This window comes from Pyrus communis, chromosome 3 (genome assembly GCF_041283825.1).
Source record: "Pyrus communis isolate YQ-2024b chromosome 3, ASM4128382v1, whole genome shotgun sequence".
Taxonomy (NCBI): domain Eukaryota; kingdom Viridiplantae; phylum Streptophyta; class Magnoliopsida; order Rosales; family Rosaceae; genus Pyrus; species Pyrus communis.
Genome location: NC_142567.1, coordinates 25422293 through 25438318, shown reverse-complemented (window position 1 = coordinate 25438318; position 16026 = coordinate 25422293). Strand labels below are relative to the sequence as shown.

The 16026-nt window shown below is 39.5% G+C and overlaps 2 protein-coding genes across 2 annotated transcripts; both read left to right on the top strand.

The window, feature by feature from the left end:
• Positions 1–291: 291 nt before the first annotated feature.
• On the top strand, positions 292–3353 carry LOC137715852 (uncharacterized). The gene is made up of 2 exons (XM_068455202.2): positions 292–975; positions 2611–3353. Exons 1-2 carry the CDS (start codon positions 602–604, stop codon positions 2831–2833), a joined length of 597 nt encoding a protein of 198 aa, XP_068311303.2. The 5' UTR covers positions 292–601; the 3' UTR covers positions 2834–3353.
• A 4243-nt stretch (positions 3354–7596) lies between these two features.
• LOC137715277 (mitochondrial import inner membrane translocase subunit TIM10) lies at positions 7597–9692 on the top strand. The gene is made up of 6 exons (XM_068454542.2): positions 7597–7762; positions 7856–7903; positions 8253–8305; positions 8758–8796; positions 8933–9002; positions 9334–9692. Exons 2-6 carry the CDS (start codon positions 7862–7864, stop codon positions 9382–9384), a joined length of 255 nt encoding a protein of 84 aa, XP_068310643.1. The 5' UTR covers positions 7597–7762; positions 7856–7861; the 3' UTR covers positions 9385–9692.
• Positions 9693–16026: the final 6334 nt, after the last annotated feature.

Below are 16026 nucleotides of genomic sequence, written 5' to 3'. Positions count from 1 at the left end.
AACGAAATTTTGCTCACAAAGTTCATGGAAGAAATCAGTAAAATGCTCTTGAGAAATCGGTAGAGACTCTAGACAGGTACATTTGAGGTACATATGAAAATTAGAAAAACTAATGAAAATAATTTGAAAGAACAAAATAAAGGGTAAAATTTTTTCGTTAAAGTGAACAATAATGAAAGTTTTTCGTTAAAATCTCTAAAAAAATCAGCAAAATACTTTTAGAAAACGTGCTATGTGAAACTTCTTTATGTTTGCTGACTTGTAAACTCTTGGAAGCACACACTCGTAAGACTTAAGTCTTACCTTTGTCTCTATCAGTAACGCCTGTGCCTCTGTGTCTGTGAGTGTCCCACAACTGGCAGCCTTAAAGATTACAAGTCTTTTATTATGATCCTTTTAACTCCTTTTAAACACTTCTCTGATCGCTGCAGTTTTACCCCCACCATCCTCCTTATAATTCGCCTTGGCTCCCGGACTTCTCTCTCTCTCTCTCTCTCTCTCTCTCTCTCTCTCTTCTCCCCACCATGTTCGATATCCAAATGCCGCTACTTTAACACTTCCCTACACCATTTCATTCCATTTCTCCTTCTGGGTTTCACGAATGTCAGCTTCCGAGGCAACCCACCACCGCCGTTCGGCCACCGGAGGCGGCGGCGCGTCGGTCTCGGATGACTCCGACGACGACCAATCTTGGCACTCTATGTCTGAGTCGGGCAATGTCCGGAGGAAGTCTTGTGAGTCGGATTGTCCAGTGGAGGAGGTGGATTTGGAGAGTGGGGTTCTGGAGCTGAAGAAGGTGCTGCATTTGAGTAAAGTTGAGAGAAATTGCAGGATTTGCCACATGGGTTTGGAAGGGGGCGGTGGGACTGACTCTGGCTCTGGGGTCCCAATTGATTTGGGGTGTTCTTGCAAGGGGGATTTGGGCACTGCTCATAAGCAATGTGCTGAGACTTGGTTCAAGATCAAGGGAGATACGTGAGTACAAACTTTTTCTGAATTCAATTCATTATTTTCTTTGATTTTTGGTGTTTCTGTTTATAATTACGAACACCCATTTGCTGGATTCTGGATGTTTTCCTTGTCTGAGTGTTTAATTTTCATCCGAATGACGCTTAATGGAACAATTTGGCTTGTTTTGTGGTGAAGTTTTACCTTTTGGAGATCAAAAACAAGATGAGTACATAAACTTTAGGATTATGTTTCTTTCTGTCTCTGCAATTCTGCATTGAAGTGCACATGGATGTAATTGTAATTGTTTTCGGGAGTCGGATCTCTCACTTTGATCTGGTTTCACTTCGAACTGTGATCTTACTATGAGCATGTGTAGTTTTGTTGAATAATAGACCATCTTGGTAGCGTTTAGGTTCCTGCTCCCGAGAGTTCAGCTTATTCGATTGCTTACTAGCTAAGTAGCTTCTTTCCTTTCATGTAGTGGTCACCATTGTTCTTATTATTTTGCTTCTTAAAGGAAAGTTGAATGAGACAGATCACGTTGCCCACATGATTGAGAAAATTTTGTAGAAGAACAAATCTTGGTCACCACTTGTACAATCCATCCAAACTCAAAGATATCGATCACTATAGGTTTAGAGTTTTTATTGGCACATCTTCCGCGGCATTTACATTAGTGGAAAGTAGGGGTTCCAATGTGGGCTAAAGGAGTCGTCTTTGTGTGCAAGAATTGAGTTCCTGTGTTTAAAAGTAGATATCTTGTGCCATGTATTTCTTTATGTATGCTTCTTATTTAGAGGTAAATGTTTCATATAATCATGCCTATGGTTTACGAAAAGTTGATATTTGCGTAAATGAATTTTAGCTCTTTGGTTCAGTCACCATTTTATTTCATTTATAAATTTGAGAAAAAAACTATATGTGGATTCTATTTTCTTTTCTATTTATAACTCCAAAGATGATAATTTGGTAAATTCTATCCCCTGCAAGGAAATCTCCAAACTTTGGCAACAAGAGATTATAGTCTACCTAAGCCGCATCACATGATAAATACTATAACGTACACTATAGACGGATTGGTTAAGAGACTTGCTTGATTAATAACCAGGATGAGTAAAGGATAGCATGCTTATTCTATTTTGATTTTGGTTATCATGGCAAGCAAATGGAATGACATGTTGACGACAGGACTCTTTACCAAAAACAGGAATAGAAGATTCCTGGCCACATTGTTTGATAGTGATTGTATGGCATTCTGGCCTATTTGAGTGCTTTCTGGTAGTTAATTATTCAGCGCCTTGATGTTGAACTCAAGACCTGTTGCCAACAAGTTACTGACGACCGGTGATAGTTGAGTGCTTTGATTATACACTTTTATGTTTGTTCAAAATCCCCATAGTTCATTTCTTTCTGTCTCTTTGTTTCTACAAGCGATTAATACGTTGCATTATGATTGCAATTAGTTGTCTTGTCTAGGTGACATGTTGTTTTCTGTCTATGTATTTTCTTTTTTCTTACTTCAATCTGGTCTTGTTTTTCACATGAAGTTTAATGGTAAAGATAATTTAGTAAACTGCACATGTGGTTCAATTCAATTCTTGTTCTACATAGGTTTTATTCTACTGTTACAAAGCATAATTTTATTTATTTAATTTACAGAACCTGCGAGATCTGTGGCGTCACTGCATTCAACATTTCCAGTGAGCAGATAAACGAGTCAAATGCCACTACTGCCACATCCGCCTCAGTACCAGCAGCACCCATGGTCCTGGTTGAAACCCGAACCATGTGGCATGGCCGCCGCATTATGAATTTCCTGCTTGCCTGCATGATCCTTGCCTTTGTAATTTCATGGCTTTTTCACTTCAAAGTGCTTTCATGAACACCAGCAGGGAAAAGAAAAAGGCTCTGAATGTGTACGGGTAAGTTGCAGTTTTCCACTTCTCCTCTTGTTGATGCTGCTACTTTGTCTGTACGCCTTCCTACTAGGCCCTATGTTCTTGTTCGAGGCTTAGCTCCAAATTTCTACGCATGTTCTCCGTCATCTGTAATATAAATTGTTCCGCATGGCTATCGATAGTAAGTTATAGTATCTTTGGATAAGTGGGGCTAAGAACCTGTTTTCCATCTGCTGTCTTCATTGTGTGCTTAGTCTGGCAAAGCTTTCGTGTATGCATGTCTTATTTGTACGGTTAAGAACTCCTCAGTGTGGAAGAACTCAGTGGAGATGCCATAAAGCCCTAGTACCTATAAGTCATGGTTCATGAAGCATGACAACGAAGGCTGTTGGCGTCTACGTTGATTTAAAAGGTTAATGACAGTATGTACCTACTCAATGATCCTTGTAACATACAAATTACCGGCATGAACGCCATGAATTCGAAATCTCCGGTTTATTCAAATGCTATGCCTGAGCCTTCAAGTGTTTCAGATTGATTCTTTCAAGCTATGAGTATTATTCAGTTCACCTGGGTGTTTGTACTGTCCGCACCAGTATGTCACATAACATTTTGTTTAGGCTCATTAGCAAATTTAAATCATAATCTTGAGTGCGTGAGCAATTACGCTTAACCACTTAAGTTACAAATCATTGCAGATTGCAGATTTTGAAAGGGATTAAGCACAAAAACTTGTTATCCAATAAACATCTAAATATGTCTCCATGATTTTAACGAGATGGTAAAAGCATTAGGGGATTTTTGTCTTTTCATAAAGAAAAATTGTGACTTCTTATTAGTAGATTACTAGATTGTGATACCCAAAAAAGTGCGAAAAAATGAGTTTTGGATTCGAACAACAGTGTACAGTAAATTACCACCAGGTGGTCTAATGGTTAGAGTGAATTTCAGGTTCTTATTCCACACAACTCGTTCTATGTTCAATTTTTTATGCAAGTGAACCGCATGATGATGGCCAAAAGAAAGCTGATATTGAATTTTTTTCTGAGTCTTTTCGGCCCTAGAATGAACTATCGTGGCTTTGCCACCATTTGGTCACCTTCATAAAAAATAAATAAATAAATAAAAAAGAAAGAATTTTAATGTATAGTAAAAAAATAAAAAATAAAAAATAAATTGGCTGTTGAAATGTGATTTAGTAAGTAAAAAATTAAAATTAAAATATTTTTGTTTTTCAAAAACTAAAATTTAAAGTCACTCATTACTACAGTCTAGTAGTATTCTTCTTAAGTTCGATTCTCGTCATAAGTAAATTTGAATCACATTATTGTTAATTCATTGTGAGGCTAATTCAACACCTCCCTTTTTTTTTTTTTTTTTTTTGAACACCAGAAACCATATCATAAAAGGCCTACAAAGAGGCAAACAAACAAACAATAAACCGGCAGTGACAAAGGGTAAAACACAAAGACCCCTCCACCAAGTAGAGGTGTCACCCCTAGCACCACTAAATCAAATTAATGAGGACAAGGTAGTCCGTCATTATTCAATACAAAGACCAACGAAGATGGGGGCCTAACGACCCAAACGACATCACTCATCTCCGTAAAACCACCCGATGCAATCTTGTGAGCCACACCATTAGCAGAACGGGGCACCCAAGACCATCGGCAATCAAAGAACTTCCCCCCCAGTTGTTTAACCCGAGCCAGCACCGGGAATGCCTCCCAACTACCCCTAGACAGTGAACTAGATAAACAATTAATCGCTTCAAGGGAGTCCGACTCAAGAATTACATACCTTACTCCCAACTCGTCACCAAGTTGGCACCCGTACAGCAACGCATAAGCCTCCGCTGCAGCAGCAGAAGGAGCAGATATGGCATACCGCGCAGCAGCCACGAATTTTCTCTCCATGTCCCGCGCAATCAATCCAACAAATCCCATCTTTGAGGCCTTGGACCAACTAGCATCCACATTAATCTTCACAAAAGGAGAGGCCGGAGCACACCACCGCGCCACCTGGGTACCCCTCCTCCCGTCACCCCCTCCCCTAACCCCAGCCATTGCCTTAGCACCAAAAAACAAGCTCATAGCCGCAGAAACATCAGCCAAGACTTTTAAAGGGTTAACAGACATCCCTTTGAAAACAAAATCACACCGAGCTTTCCAAATACACCAACAGGTAAAAACAATATAGGATTGTCTCCACATTGTATTTCCAAAGTTGCATAAAGACGGAGAGAATACCTTCTGAATCCAGTCCAGCCAAGACGGGAGAGACAGACGATCCAATTTATACCCCAAAGCCCCACCAAACCAGATTGGCTCAACCCAAGAGCAAGAAAGGAAAATGTGCTCAATGGTTTCATCATGGCCGCAGCAAATAGGACAAGTAGAATTCAGAGAGGACCGTCGTCGGTACAAGGCTTCCCGAGTAGGAAGACAATTATGCACCGTAAGCCACAAGAAATGTCGCAACTTGGGGGGCACCTCCAGCTTCCAAATCCCCTTCCAAAACGCCTTGGGAACCCCACGAACAGAAGGCCGACGCTTGTCCCTCCTAGCCAGTGATCTACCTTGCAGCCATCTATAACCAGACTTGACCGAATAAGTACCGTTCTTACTCAAATCCCAGATAAGCCTATCCTTACGACTTAGATCCCCCAAAGGCGTCTCCTCAATAGCCTGCAAAGCCTCCCCCGATATGAAAGGCTGTAAAAAGCTAAGATTCCACCGCCCCGACTCCGGACATATAAGCGCACTGACCTTTAAACTGGGAGTAACCGCAACCTGGCCAACCGGCACCGGATGTCCAAGGGGCAAAGATGGAAGCCACCTATCCTGCCACACCCTCACCTCCTGACCGCCCAAAATCTGCCAATGGGAACCCTCCTTGATCACGTCCCTACCACAGATGAGGCTGCTCCAAGCCCAAGAAGCCCGACCACCTTTCTTCGCATCCCATATCGAGCAATGGGGGAAATACCGGGCTTTCATCACCCTAGCCCACAGCGAGTCCGGTTCCGTGATTAAACGCCAACATTGTTTAGCAAGCAGAGCATCATTAAATTCCATAAAGTTTCTGAAGCCTAAACCACCCAAGTCTTTTGGCAAACCCAAAACCTCCTTTGAGACCCAATGAATCTTTTGGGCTCCCTCCTTGCAACCCCACCAAAATCCAGCCACTAACGCATCCAATTCCTGACAAACGACGGCGGGGAATTTGAAAATGCACATTGGGTACGCCGGAATAGCTTGGATAACAGCCTTAATTAAAACCTCTTTACCGGCACGGGATAGAGTACTTTGTTTCCACCCTTGAAGCTTTTCCATTACTCTTCCTTTCACATAAGTAAGACCACGCTTTTTCGACCGGCCCCAAATAGCAGGGACCCCCAAATAAGTCCCCGGATTGCTAACCACCGTCATACCAAGGGCAATCCCCATCTGATCCGCGTTCGCTTTCGGAACATTTGCCCCAAAGAAAACACTGGATTTCTCCAAATTAACCTTCTGCCCAGACGCCACACAAAATTTGTCCAGCATATGTTTCAAATTCCTGCAGTTTTTCACATCTGCCCGCAGAAACAGAAGGGTATCATCCGCAAAGAAGAGGTGAGAAATCACGGGTCCGTATCCACCAATCTTAACACCCTCCAACCTACCTTGGTCCACCGCACCCTGAATCAGTTTGGAAAGAACTTCCCCCACCAAAATAAATAAATAAGGAGAAAGAGGATCCCCCTGACGGAGGCCCCGCGAGGGAGCAAAAGACTCTCCAGCCTGCCCATTTAGAAGAACAGCGAAACTCACAGACGAAATACATCCATTAATTAGCGATCTCCAACTACTGCTGAACCCCATTCTTTCCATTACCGCATCCAAAAAATCCCATTCAACCCTATCATACGCCTTCTGCATATCCAGTTTAATCCCCATTTCAAATCTGTTCCTGACTTTCCTTCCCTTCAGAAAATGAAACATCTCATGGGCTATGCCAATGCAATCCTGAATTTGTCTACCCGCCACAAAAGCATTCTGAGATGGAGATATGATTTTAGGCAATAATACCTTCAACCGGTTAGCAAGAATCTTTGACAGTATTTTGTACGAGTAGTTACACAGGCTGATAGGCCTGAACTGCGACACAAATTCTGGATTAGGGACTTTGGGAATCAGTACTATATTAGTCTGATTTATCAATCTCGAACCCGCAACGTCCTGAAGCAACTCTCTGACCAAAGCCGAAACATCTTCCTTCACAATCTCCCAGTATGTCTGATAGAAAATCCCCTGGAAACCATCGGGGCCGGGAGCCTTAAGACCTCCCATATTCCCAGCAGCCTCCTTTATCTCCTCCTCCGTTACCGGTGCAGTTAGCGCCTCATTCATTTCTGTCGAGACCGAGGGATTAATGCAATCTAGCAGCGACCCCCAGTTACGATCCCCTGCCGAGCTAAAAACTGAAGAGAAATGATTATCCACTAAATGGCGCACCTGAGACGGATTTTCCACCCAGTTTCCATTTTCAGCCCTAAGCTTCACAATCTTATTTCTCCTACGCCTCTGAAGGGTTGAATTCAACACCTCCCTTTTAGCATAGAGAATATAGTTTATTAAACAAAATAAAACAAGCATGGGCCTTTGTGAAATTATCCACTACTTGTGTACCAAGGGAAAAAGAGAGGGCATTAATCCTCTGCTTTTCGGGGATAGAAATTCAGTGAACGGCTTGTGTTTCCGTCTATCTCACGTACACGGTAGACTAACGCCTAAAACCCTAATTGGTGCGGTATACCTCCACCTCCAGTGCGATTTCCAATTTTGCCTGCTGCAGCTTCAAATCAGATACCTAAAACCCTCTGCATCTGAGAGCTTCCAATCACAACACTTTCGGTTCTCTCCCACCGAGTAAGATTACTTAAACCCTCTCTGCTACTTCATTCTATTTCGGTTTCGGTTTCGGTTTCGAAGGAATCGTGTAAATTAACTGGGGGTTTTCAGGATCTAATGGCTGCCCCTAATGCGCCGACGGTTTTGGACAAGGAACAGGTGAGTGCCCTTTTCTTCATTGTTCTAAAGTTTCTACCTTTGAAGTTTTAATAGGATTTCAAGTTTGCCCAAGATTGGAAATTCATGGTCAGATTGTTTAATGGGTGTTGGGAATCTGTGTAATCTTTGAATTCGGGTGTAGTCATATTCGGTCTAGTTTGCATAATGGGTCGATGGTGGCGGTGTTTCGACATTAGTAGTGAAGCCGAGGCATTTCCTCGGAGTTTGGATGGAGCAATATGGTTGATGTTTATGGATTGCTATTATTTTTGTTATGAATTGTTGCCATAAAAGTTGTGTTTTTCAAACCATGTTGGCGTTTTGAAGTTTGTTTTCAACGAATGTGCAGATTTTTGGTATGGCAGAGAAGGAGATGGAATACAGGGTTGAGTTGTTCAACAAGTAAGTTTTCTGTATGGCGTTAGATATCACGGTGTACTAATGTGGTTTTATATGGAAGGCAGAAAGGGTTGTGCATTCTAGACTTCTAGTTTGAGAAACTTTTAGGGGCTTTTTCCATAATCGTTATCATTTGTTTGTTTATTTATGTTGGCTTTTACCCGTTTCACAATTATTTCTGTTGGACTTAATACCTTGTGTTGATGAGCATTTATGATTGTTCATTAAAAAACAAGGCTTCTGGACGATATTTCTAAAGCGACCTTATTTGGTAGTCTTGTGGCTTCAATGTGTGAGCATTAGAGTCCTTTGCATTTGTGGTATACACTTTGACTGAGCACATTCTAGGTTGTGAATGCCACTTTGGTATGTGCAATTTTCCATCTCTAATACTTTGGCCCGGCCCCGGTGGTTAGCCGGTTTTCACTTACGCATTTAATTGTTTATTGATTCAGGCTTACCCACACATGTTTCAACAAGTGCGTTGAGAAGAAGTATGAGAACTCTTTTCTTTTCTCTATTTAATTTTTATGGACCTCTATGAAAGACATACAGCAGTTTACTTTAAGGTCCTTTTTTGAATACTGAAGTTATGCAAGTTAGTAAATGTGAATTGTCAAATACATACAGGTACAAGGAGTCTGAGCTAAACATGGGTGAAAACAGTTGCATTGATCGGTGCGTGTCTAAATATTGGCATGTAAGTTATAAGAACAATCCCAGTCATCCTTCAAATATTTTTATTTGTTCATTTCTGCTGTCATTGGTATTTGTCACTTCAATTTATTCTTTTTAGCTACTTCCACTGCATCTCTCCGAATAATTTCTTTGAAAAATTCCGAAAACTATCGCGATTGCAATTTTTTAGAGTATATTTTTTAAATTTGAGTGTTAGTCTTTACCAATTGAATGCTTTTGATGGAAAGTAAGCAATAAACCTTCACAATTTTTCCTACTGCTGCATCTATGATTATGCAAATGAAAGTTTTTTTTATGATGTTTATATGATTGAAACATTTTGTTGTTTGCAGGTAACTAATCTAGTCGGCCAGCTGCTTGGTTCTGGTAGGCCTCCCATGTAAAATGTTATCTAGTCCCATTAGAGACCTGCTCTTCCTCGGACAGATGCTTAGTTCTCCGGTGATTCGGAGATTGTAATTGTTTGCATTGTTATGCCCTTTTGTTTTTCTCATACTGTCATAAGGTGATTCCATTTTGTTGGTCACTGGAAGAAATAGGGACAGGTTTTATCATACGTCGCCCTATGTTCAAGTCCATAGTAGAATTGGGCATTCATAGTGAAGAGTTCTTAATTATTTTGTGTTCTTGAATAATTGCCATTGTTTTCGATGGTTATGGTTACACCGTAAAATGTTGTGATACTTCTACATTTTCAGCAGCTTTGTTAAAGAAAAGGAGTTACGAGGAGTTTTGAGGAAATAATCTGGTAGAAATCCGTCGCCCACGAGACTCTGAAATTGAATAGTCGAGGTGAGATCAGACACATGCCGCAGTGGGCAGTGACCCCCCCAATTTCTGGAGCACAACCCATATCGGTGGAGTTGAGCTCGCGACTCTGCGGAGCAACTCGGAACGAAAAGGTAATTTATCGTCTCTGAATTGCTTATGCATGTCAGCCTTGCAAGCGAATTACATTTGTCAATTGCTCAAATTTCATTCTACGGAGCAACTCAGAACAAAAAGGCTGACATGCATAAGCGAATCAGAGACGATGAATTACCTATTTGTTCTGAGTTGCTCTATCATATAAATTAGGGTGAAGTGCCGATTTAGTTCTTGAATTATCACCCTAGTGAAAATTAGGTTCTTGAATTATTTTTTGGGTAAAATAAGTCGCTAAATGCATTAAAAATTGTTAATTGCATCCCTACGATTATATTCAAAGCTATTTTATCCAATTTTTCATTAACTTAAGTCACTTTACACATTTTAAAGTGTAATACTGTTATTTCCTCACCTATAAACCCTTAACATTTCATATAGTTGCGAATCTAACATCTAATTTACTCTCCAAAGTTAACTTACACTATTTCTTATGAAGAACTATCAATTTACTTTCCAAAATTAACTCCATACACTATTTTTATATGAAAAACTACCAATCTATCATACAATGTGTATCATATGTAATTAACGTGACTTAAATTGACAGAAAATTAAATATAGTAGCTTTGAATATAATATTAGGAATGTAATTGGCAGATTTTTATAATTCAAGCATTGATTTTTCTGAAAAAATAATTTAGGAACCTAATTTTCACTGAAGTGATAATTCAGGAACTAAATTGGCAGTTCACCTATAAATTATTCAAACAAGAATCGGAGTCATGAGCTCAACTCCACCAATAGGGGCTCTCGCTGCTCCTGAAATTGGGTTTCACTGCCCATTGCGGCATGTGTCTGATCTCACCTCGATCACCGCTGCCCTTTCAGAGTCGCGTCGGAATCCATCGACAGATTTTTGCCATAATTTTTCGTCTATGTTTTTGGCCGCAATTTAGACTCTAAAAAAGCAAAAGAGCAAACACAAAGGGAAATCAAACTCCAAGGAGAGAAATAAAAGTAAACAAAAAAATACTTGAAAGACTGAGACGATTCAATTTTTGCGCGGTACAACCCCACCACGTTCATGGGACTTCTCTCCTGTGAAGTGGAGTTTTTATCTATATCTTTATTTATTTTTTTTTTCTTTTGGTTATCGGAATTGTTTTTTAAACTTTTACAAAAATGTCTTTGAAGATTATATTGTTTTCCACAAAAATGTCATTGAAGACTATATATATATATATTTTTTTTTTTAGGGAAAGATTATATCCTTTTTATGTAGGCAGTTGTGATTTTTTTTGTTTGTTAGTGTTTTAAAATTTATGTTACATATGAAAATAAATGTGTACTAAAAAATTCAAATGTACTATAAATCAAATGTACCCGGATAAGCTACAAAGCTCATGTGAGTGACAAAAATACGAAGTATGTGATAATAATAATAAAATCAACCATCGATCACAGTTCATAAACCTCGAATATAAATCATTCGTAAGAAATCAATACCAAATCCTTGAAATCTTTGAAGGAGTCACCCAAACATCCAATGACTTTTCTAAATCAAAACACAAGGCTCTCAAAACTATAGATCACGAAAACACTAAAAACTAGAGCTAGAGTGACGCAGTTCGGCCAAAGCCTACATAAGTAACCAAACAGGAAGTGGCCCCCATTGTGTATTAACCAAGTAGAGCCACTCTTGAGAAAGTAACTAAGTAGGCAGTGACCCCCTATTGTCGATTAACCAAGCAGAGTCACTCCTACGCATTTGTTAGGCAATGATCACCTATCGCGGATTAACCAAGCATGATCACTCCTATGTGTGTGTGTGTGTGTGTGTGTGTGTGTGTGGCTATACCAAAGATATAAGGATCGCATATCGCGGATTAACCAAGCATGATCCATAAATAGTATGGTCTCCTATCACAGATTAACCATGTAGGATCATCTATGTACCATTGCTACATGATGCAGACTAGGTGTCACGTAACCCCGTGACACTAGGGTAACGGTCCTCTACTAGCCCTCACGTTTATCAAACAATCAAATATGTATGTGTGTGCGTGTGTGTGTGTGTGTATATATAATTTTTTTTTTTTAAACCCAACCCATAAACAGTTCAAATATCCAAGTCACACAACATTTCATCTAGTAGATCGATGGCAAACTTTATAAAAACAGTTATTTAGCATAAAAAAATAATTTAGAAATCCATGTTGTATCCACAAAGTATACTAGCACAAGAGTTTTTAGGGTAATAACTATATCACATATATTAAAGTTACTCACCTGGGATCCGCGCTAACACACCCTAGCACGAGAAACGAGACGTCACACACTGTCCCTAGCACGAGAAACGAGACGTCACGCACTGTCGCCGCCTAAAACAAAGTACAAGTCCACATTTAGAATTCTTTCAATAAATCATACATCCACAACTTCTATAAGTTCCCCACAATAACATTTTAAGAAAGATTGAACCATCGTTCAAAGGTAGGGTCCATGATCCTCCGTCACTTGCTTCGTAAGATCTAACCACTAGATTTTTTTATTTGTAAGTTCCTAAGGTCCTTGAATATTACTTACAATAATACTTCAAAGTTTCGTGGCGATCCAACGGTCAAATCGTCGTTAGTTAGAATATTCAAGTGACGGACCTTAACGAAAATATACTCAAATGACAGAATTTCGTTAATTTGGATGTCAAATATCGAATCAGGGCATCAAATTAGCCTAGGAAGGTTAGGTGGGGTCTCGGCCCATGCGCTGCCCCGACTTATCGGAAAATTTCACCTACTCCAAAAATTATCAAATTTTACCAGAATGAAGATCTCAATAATTTTAAAGATTAATTACGAAAATTCAAACTTGATAACTATTCGATTTAATTCCTAAAATTAACGGAATTAAAATTAAGTAATAAAGGTAATGTAAACGTAAAATACGAATTTAAATAATGAGATACATAATGAATAGTGAAATTCCGGGGACGGGATTTCACTTTTTGGTAGTAAACGTAATTGATCACTGCAAGATAGAAAGCCAGTTCTTTTCCCTTGGCAGATATCACAAAATAGAACATTCAGAAGTTAGAATTGAGATCACTAACTTCGAGCCTAGTTTCATCATCCTCGTATCTAACTTTCACCAATATTTCATGTATTGCAGTTAGATCCAATCTTCTGCAACCATCAGCTAGAGGTGATAGCAGTGTCGGCGACTTTGGAGGCACATTTCCATGGGGGATACCCATCAAAACATATGAGGGAACCTGCAACAAACCACTGGATGAAAGGATATTCTAACTTCAAGGTATTCCATTTGCAGCATTGATGCAAATCAGCATTTTGAAACAGAGGCAATGCCAAATTACATTTCAACGCGTATGCTAAAGCATAACCATTCCAGATAAATAAAGCCTGGCATACCTCAGTTTCTTTTTGAAGAGGTACGAGGGCAGTCACAAGAGACTTGACATTCAGCCTCTTACGAGGTTCAGACTGCAAGCATTGTGAAGCTAACTGCACCAGTGCAGTTCCCTCATCATTTGAGACATGGCCTCTTACAAGGTTCAGACTGCAAGCATTTAATTGTTTATTGATTCAGGCTTACCCACACATGTTTCAACAAGTGCATCGAGAAGAAGTATGAGAACCCTTTTCTTTTCTCTATTTAGTTCTTATGGACCTCTATGAAAGATATGCAGCAGTTTACTCTAAGGTCCTTTTTGGAAAACTGAAGTTAGTAAATGTGAATTGTCAAATACATCCAGGTACAAGGAGGCTGAGCTAATATGGGTGAAAACAGTTGCATTGATCGGTGTGTGTCAAAATACTGGCATGTAAGTATCTATCTGTTTCATATGATTTTAGTTCTAGCATATTACTTGGATTACGTTATAAGAACAATCCCAGTCATCCTTCAAATATTTTTATTTCTTCATTTCTGCTGTCGTTGGTATTTGTGACTTTGATTTATTCTCTTTAGCTACTTCCACTGCATCCCTCCAAATAATTTCTTTGAAAATTCCGAAAACTACCGCGATTGCAATTTTTTAGAGTACATATTTTTAAATTTGAGTGTTGGTCTTTACCAGTTGAACGCTTTTGATGGAAACTAAGCAATAAACGTTCACAACTTTTGCTACTGCTGCATCTATGATTATGCAAATGCAAGTTATTTTTTTCATGTTTATATGATCGAAACATTTTGTTGTTTGCAGGTGACTAATCTAGTCGGCCAGCTGCTTGGTTCTGGTAGGCCTCCTATGTAAAATGTTGTTAGACATCTGCTCTTCCTCGGATAGATGCTTGGATGGTTCTCCGGGGATGTGGAGATTCTAATTGACTGTCATAAGGTGATTCCATTTTGTTGGTCTACGGAAGAAATAGGACAGGTTTTATCACACGTCGCCCTATGTCAAGTCCATAGTAGAATTGGGCATTCATAGTGAAGAGTTCTTAATATTTTCTTTTCTTGAATAATTGCCATTGTTTTCGATGGTTTGGTTCAATGTTCTAAAAAAAGGGCCTAGGCAGCCGCGTAGGCGCTAGGCGGTGGTGACCCGAGGTGTTTTCTTGCAAATCGGTTGGAAAAATCGGTTGGGGTCTAGGTGGCCGCCTAAGCGGGCTAGGCGGCGCCTAGGTGGGCTAGGCGGCCCTAGGCGGGCTAGGCGCTAGGCGGGTGAGGAGGCCCTAGGCGGTGCTAGGCGGCTAGGAGGCTCGGAGGTTTTTTTTTTTTTAATTTTAAATTAAAAAAAAAAATCCTATCTACATTACTATATTTCCTTATTTTCCTCCTATTTTGCATTTTGTGTGGTTTAAAATTGGGAACTTATTGTACATGTGTCATCCTACAATACTCCTCACTATGGTTCTATGATATATATATATGCTTAATGTGTTTTTTTTAATTTGGACTTGTTGGATACTCTTTTTGCATTTTATTATTCTTTTATTATCTTATTCATGGATTTCATACAAGTTTCATTTTTTGTAAGTGTCAATATACACTTATTTACAAGATATATAAGAAATTTATCTAAATCCACCTAAGCCGTCTAGACCTCGCCTAGCAGCCTAGGCGCTAGGCGCCAGCCTACCGCCCGACTAGCGCCTAACGTTTTTTAGAACCTTAGACTTTGGTTACACCTTAAAATGTTGGGATGCTTCTACCTTTTCGGCAGCTTTGTTAAGGAAAAGTTACGAGGATTTTCGATGGTTTGGTGACACCTTAAAAGAAGTGCTTTTATAGCACATTACCAAACATTCTAGTGCTTCTTCAAGTGCTTTAAGACTTCAGAAGCACTTATAAATTTTTCTAACAAATATTGCCAGAAATGTTTTTAGCCTCTCTAAAAGCACTACTAAATGATCCTCTAAACTTAGGACGAAAATACAACATCCCCCAAGTTAAAGGCTCGTCTAGTAATGTTTTTGCGATAAGATAAAAAAACTAAGTTAGGGACTCACTTTTGTGTACAAAGGTATCGTGACAGCAAAGTCTTTCGCTCTAAATGTAACACATCCCCGGTGTAACAATCTATCACAGTAGCAAAGTCTTTTGCTCAGAACGCAGCAACCCCATGCTTCTTAAGATTTAATCTTGTAGGTCTGATTTCTGTGCAGTTTCCAGCTGGGCGGTAGGAGACCAGGAGTGTTCTACTCACTTTCCAAATTTTTAGGTCTTATTTCTATGCAGTTTCCTGCTGGGTGGAAATAGGAGAGACCAGAAACTCATGGTCAACATTAACCGTGAAAAAGTCGTCCGACGTAAAATTGTGTGGGGACGCGGAGGAGACATTTGATCACCTTTACGTTCCAAAGTCAAGAGGGGGAATTTTGCCTGTTAACATATCTTATATATTTTTGAACAAATGATATTATCTGCACTAAAAGGGTGGGGAGTGGGCTAAGCCTCACAATGGGTAGTAATAATGTGGTTCAAATCTATTTTTGGTGAGAATCGAATCTAAGAACTCTCGCTTTTATAAGTAAAGAGAAATATTACTAAACTGTAATTCTAAGTAGCTTGTTAACATGATCATATTAGCAACCTAGGTTTTTACATTCCAGTGTTGATTAGAAGATTATCTGCCTATTAACAATTGGTTTTAAGTTCAATGTTCACATTTTAACATGGTATTTAAAGAATATCCA